The sequence below is a fragment of the Acanthisitta chloris genome, unplaced genomic scaffold (assembly GCF_000695815.1).
Source record: "Acanthisitta chloris isolate BGI_N310 unplaced genomic scaffold, ASM69581v1 scaffold17091, whole genome shotgun sequence".
Lineage (NCBI taxonomy): Eukaryota > Metazoa > Chordata > Aves > Passeriformes > Acanthisittidae > Acanthisitta > Acanthisitta chloris.
The window spans coordinates 27,932-35,356 of record NW_008656669.1 but is presented as its reverse complement, the minus strand read 5'-3'; the positions used below and the strand labels follow the sequence as shown (position 1 = coordinate 35,356).

At 47.4% G+C, this 7,425-nt stretch overlaps 1 protein-coding gene across 1 annotated transcript in view; it reads right to left on the bottom strand.

The window, feature by feature from the left end:
• The window catches only part of RPH3AL (rabphilin 3A-like (without C2 domains)), a 28,629-nt gene that overhangs the window by 710 nt on the left and 20,494 nt on the right, over nt 1-7,425 (bottom strand). Inside the window, exons 6-7 of the mRNA XM_009084424.1 lie at nt 5,932-6,045; nt 5,196-5,354 (exon numbers count right to left, since the gene is read on the bottom strand). Coding sequence (XP_009082672.1) covers nt 5,196-5,354; nt 5,932-6,045 — 273 coding nt within the window. The remainder of the gene's footprint in view (nt 1-5,195; nt 5,355-5,931; nt 6,046-7,425) is intronic.

Sequence of the window (7,425 nt, the reverse complement as noted above, 5' to 3'; positions counted from 1 at the left end):
AATGTTCAAGGCACAAGGAGTCCTGCAAATTCCTCCCACCAGCTGCTGGCTGACATCCCAGCTGAGAAATAACCTCCTGAGCCATAAAACCTCTCCATGTGTTTACAAAGACTCCAAAATCCAGACTTTTTAACTTCTAGATGACTGGCTTTCCCTGCTCTTTCCTTTATGCTTTGTTTTCAAAGACGACATCAACGACTGCCCTCGGTGCTTTGTGCAGAGCACTGAATAGAAAGTTGGAAGCTTGAGGAGTAAACATCTTGCAAAGGGCAGAGAATAAGTCTAAGGAGGTGGGGGCAGGAGGCCAGACAGGCTGTTTGATCAAAGACCAAGGCACAGACCTCTGCAACGTGAAAGAAGGCACAAAAATAGGAGTTTCATCTTCAGCAGCAGACTTGTTTTCAGATATATTGAGTGAAAGAGGCATGAGAATGAATCTTTGTCATCCCTCTATTTTTCAAGGGAAAAGCCTCCAATTTGAAAACTCCATAAAGAATTATAGAAATAGGGAAAGTAATTTATTTTTTAGTTACTCAGGCCTTTATTCACTTAACTTTCAGGCGGACTTAAAAGAGCTGAAAACGTTTTGGTTCTACCACTTGAAGATGAAACTATTTTAATTCCTGAAAACATGGAAGGGGGCACAGGCTTCTCCTGAGGTTCATATTTACAAATGCATTATGTCTGGAATGCAAACCTGAAATCATTTCCTTACACTCTCAGTACCCAAAGACATGTTTTATTTATAAATACAGCAGGACCATTCAGTACTCTGCGGTACAGATATGAGCAGGCAGAGACAGCTCAGAGCTTCTCAGCCATGAAGGCACAATTCAATTTTCTTCACCTTGTGCAAGACAGACAACTTATCCTCCTTGGCAGCAGGCAAACTCAATCCTGGGGCAGTGGCAGCAAGCTCTGAGCAGAAGAGGGGCTCAAAGTTTGATGAGGCAGAGGCTTGGAGGGGAGAGGAGGGATGTGGGTGAGGGTTTCTCCTCCACATCTGACCATACTCTCTTCCTTCCTAATCTGTGCCTTCAGTGCAGGCAGAGCCCAAAGGCACAGAGAGGAAGAGATGAGATTCCCCATCTCTTCCACCCTGCTGCAAACCAGCCCTAGAAGACCACACTGTTTGGCTGTGGCTCACACGGACAAGAAAACAAGCAGCCTGAAAACATTTAAGTAACTTTCTCACCACACACAGGAAAACAAAAGTCAACTCCCCATAGACTGTCATGAAGAAAGTCATTAAAGAAATTACTATCCCATTTGGAGCCTAATTACTGTTAGGACAGATTTATTTTTTTTTCCTACATGGAATGGAGTAGTCAGACCTACTGATGCAAAATGTTACCTCCTCATCATCCCTGAGGGACCAAACCAGACATCTGAGCAACAGAATGGAAGGGAAAAGAGAAGTTAATACTTCAAAGATGCCCTGAGAATTTCCTGCCATGAAAATAATGCCGAATGGCTCTGCCTGTCTCATGTATTAACAGCTTGCATATTTATGAGCAGCAGTGGCTGCCTGCCCCAACAGGGGAGGCACTGAGCCACGGAGAGAAAACCACCTCATTTCTAAATCCAGTCAATTCCTGAAAGACAGGGCATAAATCTCCCCAAATTAAGAGAGATGGAAGCAGCATTCCCTGCCCATCTCTCTCAGCTCCAGGCCTTTTGCTCTTCTTTGCTCAGCTTCTCCCAGTGTGACAGCTACAAAGCAGCTAAAGGGAGAGATCCAGGAGCTGCAGCTTCAGCACCCTGGGAGAAGGGTCCAGGCTGGATCTGCTGATTTCTGGGGTCCTTCCTGCCTGTCTCACCTCATGATTGCAAGCCACAAATTTTTTACATCCCACCAGGCACTGCCATCATCATCTCAGCCCCAGCACTGTTTAACGTGGCTCTGTTTAACTGCCAGCTGCTGTACCACTCTTTAAGTATTAATGATTTAGACAACACTTTGGCAAACAAGCAGAGATGTGGAGCCTGTGATTTGCACTCAGACGTATGCTACTCGCTCATTAGCTTCTCTCATGGCTGTTTCTCAAATCTCCAGCTTTAAGCAGAAATTAGAGCTTTCTGCAGCCCCACAGCCCATGCCAAGCTCATTCATCGTTCCCTACCAGTTCTGGAGATGCATGGAATAGCAAACAGGATTGACCCATTTCTGGGATAAGGTCCCCAGAAGACACTGAGGATCCCATTAACTGGGTCCCATCAACGCAGAACTTGCTACTGATCTGAGAAGAGAAGTCTTTTGCTTAACTTACTGCCTGCAGCAGCCCCAAGATCAAAGATGTTATCGCCATTCAAAGCTCTCCACGGGCTAAAGAAAACCATTGTAAGATATTGATTAATTCTGTGTTTCATTCCATTTAATATTCCCTTTCCTTAATAAAAATGTCATCATCAACAGTAGTGAGGGGTTTGCTCTTCTTTGAACTGATGCATCTCTTAACATCAACATGTACAGGCAGAACAAGGTGAGTCACCTCCCCTAGCTGGGAGCAAGTAAGGGGAAAAGGAAGATTGTGCCACTTCTCCATGTGCAGATTTAATTTTCTGTAGGATAAAACATTCTTCAAGAAAACGAGTGCCTGACCTTCTTCTTAACAGCAATCACGTCTGAGCAGGCACCTCCAGAGCTTCAGAAGAGGAAGAGGAAACAGCAGCCCCACAGAAAATGATGCTTTTGAAAGGCCTTGAGAGCAGGTGGTAAAAGAAAGAAATAATAAAATTGGCAGCCTCTCCACTCACTGCTCTCCTGAAACTTTGGCTCATGGGCTGAGGTTGCCTAAATCCCAATGCAGCTCTGACAATGAGTCATTTTATGACAAACCCCAGGCTTCATTATCTGCCTCACCAAACCTCAGCCGGAGCCAGAGCAACGCACTGGAAACCTACAACCTCTTCTTAATAGCTCCTTGTTTTCCCTTGGCCACACGTCCATGCTGTCGGCTTGGCCTTCAGGCTTAAAGAGCCAAGGACTGTGAGAGCAACTGCATTTGCAGTACCACTCTCTAATTCCCTTTCTGGCTGTGGCCTGGGATTTAAGGATGCTAAAGTGCTCTGCAAAGTCGCACTTGAGAGCAGAATTAGAGCAGAGGTGAGAAAAAGAAGCGGAAAGAAAGTCACCGGTAGAACAACACCTGAGGTGATAATATGAAGCAAAAATTGCTCTTGACACAGTGTTAGAAAGTTGCAGAGCCTTTCAGAGAAACTACAGCAAAATCTTCTTCTAATGTTCTGCAGCTGAGGATCAGCAATTTAAATGGGAAAGGATCCTTGCCTCTTGCTCTGCTTTTGGGTCACGGCAGAGCTTGGGGACTGTCCCACAGTGAAGAGTCTCGCCAGTCCTGACATCCAGCACCCATTGCCTCCACCACTCCTTAAAGAGATGAGCAGCCTCTGCTTTCTGGCAAAGAGTGGCACCTAAAGAGATCCATTAGAAAAAATACTCACTGTGGTGTCCCTGCCTCCCTTCCCCAGCCCAGGGGGCTTGGAGCCTTCCTCTTGTCTGAACAAAGCAGTCCCTCTGCAAGACTGAGAAATAAATGAACCCAGACATAATAAAGATCTTTACAGCTACTCCCTAGCCAGCCAACCTGCCCTAACCTTTTCCTTAGCAGGATCCTCTCTACATCTCAGGGACTACCTTAACTGGGCTCATGAGATTGCTACAGTTTTCTTTTTAAAAATATATATCCATGCTGCCTGTCATTTTAAGCTCTCTCCCACCTACACGGAGAGATCCCACTGGAAAGCTTTGACCCCTTGTACCAAGCTTTGCATGTGAAGTTTTTAGTAGGAAGAAAAAGCACTTATTTTCCCCCCTCTGAAATACTGTTTGCACTGTCATGGCTAGGCAGCAACTCGTTCAAACAGCAGGAAGAGAAGCTGTTAAGTACAAACACATCATCCAGGAGCACATCCATCCATCCTGCAGCATGGCCACGTAGCAGCAGAAGCAGCACCCTAGAAGTCACACCTGCTACCCACCAACACCCATTTCAATCCCACAGGACAACCTGCTGCTCTGCTCCACAGGCAGAAGAGCCACCACACAACAGGAATCTGCTGTCTCTAATGCCACAGCCAACAGGAGCTTAAAATAAACCACCCAGTCCGAGGCAGCACTATAATCCACAGGGAGGAAAGACAGAGCAGAAGCATCACTTGTTTGATTTGCTTTGTGAAAACTAAAATGAAAGAAAACTGCAAATCCCTGAAACTTGGGGAGGGAGGGAAGAGAAGAGAAACAATTTTATGCCAGCTATTTCCAATGGGAAACTGGAAAGGGGAACTATAACTCCATGGTGCACTGAAGGATAAACCTCTCTCTAATCCAATTTATGCCCAGCACAAACCAGGCTCACTTGTTTGATTTGCTTTGTGAAAACTAAAATGAAAGAAAACTGCAAATCCCTGAAACTTGGGGAGGGAGGGAAGAGAAGAGAAACAATTTTATGCCAGCTATTTCCAATGGGAAACTGGAAAGGGGAACTATAACTCCATGGTGCACTGAAGGATAAACCTCTCTCTAATCCAATTTATGCCCAGCACAAACCAGGCTCAGGAACAACAGGCAGTTTGGATGCTTGAGAGGGACCAGTGCTGAAAGATAACCTGGGTTAGTGACTAAATTAGTGGGAACTGGAGAGAGAATACATTTGCATCTCTTTCAGCTGCTCCCAATCAGATGTGAGAGCAGCCTCTGCCTTCCCAGTCACTTAATTGTTCTCAGCTTTTTGAGGAGAGGAAAAAAGTGTCTTTTTTTGCACTGTAGAGTTCTGGGAAAAGCCACACTTGGCTTTAAGAGCCATCTTACTTCGGGAAAAATGTTTTTCAGTCTCATAAAGCTGTTGGACTCGTGCTTTGCTTCAGTAGCAGCTCAATCTGTTCCGCTGGCTCTGCAGGACAGAGAGGAGCTCCGAGGCCTTTGCAGGGGGACAAGACCCAGGCTCTGACTGCTCCTGGATGTGGAAGCAGGCAGCTCCCACCCCAGACAACGTTGCAGGATAGACTGAATTTAGGGTAGGAGATGTAATGCCGTGACAGCATCTGCCACGAGAAAAGCAGCAGGGAAAGGTGATCCTGGGCCACAGGTTTGCCAGGGGTGCCTCTGAGAAAGCTGTGCTTTGAGGGAAAGTCAGCCCCAAAAGCAGGGATGTAGGCAGAGAGGAGGCTCAGCTTACCAGGGACTCTGCTGTGGCGTGTGTCCGCGGGCTGGTCGCTGGGGCAGCTCTCTGCAGCACTGAGCTCAGCCCCCTGCTCACTGCCCAGGCTGCTGCGGCTCCCCGACAGCGTCAGGGACTGGGTGCTCCCCAGAGCCCTGATGGGCTCCCTGATGGGTGCTGCAGGGACACAACAGAGATGCTGCTAAGGGAAAAAGAAGTGGGTGCAGATGCTGAGCTGAGTCCTAAGGGAGTGGCAACGTTCCCAGCTCCCAGCCAAGCACCCTGAGGACACAGGGTAAAACCCAATTCTTCAGGCTCTGCTCCTAAACCAGCACCAGCAATTTCAGTGCTGCAAAGCCAGGAGTGAGGAGCTGGATGGAGACATGCTGCTGGGCAGCTGGGAACAGATTCCAACTGCAAGGGCAAGTCCTGAAAGGCTGCAGGCAATGAAATGACCCAACACCTACTCCAGTGAGAAAGGACCAGATCCTCACCTGGCACAGCCACAGCCAGTAGATCATAGAATCATAGAATCAACCAGGTTGGAAGAGACCTCAAAGATCAGCGAGTCCAACCTTACCGTGGTCACTAGACCATGGCACTAAGTGCCACAGCCAGTCTCAGCTTGAAAACCTCCAGGTATGGTGAATCCACCACCTCCCTGGGCAGCACATTCCAATGCTTGAGCACTGCCTCTGTAAAAAATCTCTTCCTAATATCCACCCTCCAGCCACAAGGACCAGCAACTCCTCACCCAGTCCTGCTCGGAGTTTGCTTCCTTGTGAGCCTTTTGACCCCATCGGTACGAGCTTGTCATCCAGGCTGGAGGAACTGAGCTCCGAGTCGCTCTCACTGTCACTGGAAACCACTGCAGGAAAGATCAGGGGGAGGAAAGGAGAGAGACAGTTATTCACAATGTTCACAACACATACCAAAGAGGCTGCCAGATGGATCCAAATAAAACACGAACAAATGCTGACTCGCTGCTCACGTTCTCCCTCCTCAAAAGGAGTCCTACCTGCAGTTCCCCCACAGCTGTTCAATGTTCCTCTCAAACATGATGTGGTTTTACTTTTTACAGATGATTTATTACTCTACTGCACACACTCCAGTGGTGCCAGCACCTGAAGCAGATGCACAACACCACCAGTGCTTCCCTCCTAAACCTGTTTGGGACCATGGGGACCACATTGCCATTGCTCTGCTTTCCTTCATTCTTCTCCTTCTCCCTGAATCCTGGCCCTAATCCTGCTGTTTTCCACCCTCCATAATTTCCGTAAGAGCCGGAGGAGCCTCATTTTGCCAGGCACAGCTTCCCAAACTGGCAGGTTGTTTCCACTTTTCCATGCAATTATGCAAGCACCTTTCCTGCTTATACCAGTGTAAGAGATAACTCGACTGCCAACTGCTCTGGGTAAAGTGAGAGAAGTGTTTTCCCAGCTCCTGCGTTTTGTAATGATCTGAACTGAACAGTAATGAAGGACTGAGGAGGAAGATAATGGCAAAACAATAGTCTTTTGTATTACACTTCTCCATCTGACCAGGCAGATATCAGCTCTCCTGGCAGCTCAGCAGCTGTTTCAAACAGCAGGTCACAACTCCTGGTAGGAAATATAATATTGGCCTATGGGGGATATAGAGTAGGCAACACTGCAACCTACAGCCTCTACTGGAAAAAAAGGAAGCCCCAACTATTCTTTTCATATTCATCAGTACATCTTTATAGGCTCACATTCATGTGAGAAGTGAGCTCCTTGTTCTGCTACTGAACAAACCACTTTGCCCCCCACGCCGTGTTACTCACAGTGCTGCCAGTGCAGGAGGGATGTGGGTGCAGTGGTACAAGGTGACAACCATGGGGTAGCACAGAGCTGTCAGTTCATCTCTCTGTACCAGCCCTAAAATTCACCACACATACTTCAGAGCTACGAACTCTTTAGCACTCCTCAGGGCAGGAGGATGGGCATCCCTCCCCTTGCAAAGAGCTGTCAGATATTTCTGCCAGGGACCTCTGCAGACACTCCTGTATTCAGGCAGTGATTTGTACTACACAAAATATTTGATTGAAAAAAAAATTAATACCTCAAGTAGTGCTTTTCTGCAGTTAACATCTCTGAGGATATTACAGTTGGCTGCCAGTGTTATTGCAAAGCATTATTGAAGCTGCCCTGGCAGGCAGTTCCCCACACTCCTTACTGCCTTTCCTTGGCACCAGCTCCTCCTGGATCCACAGCCATCCCCTCCCAGC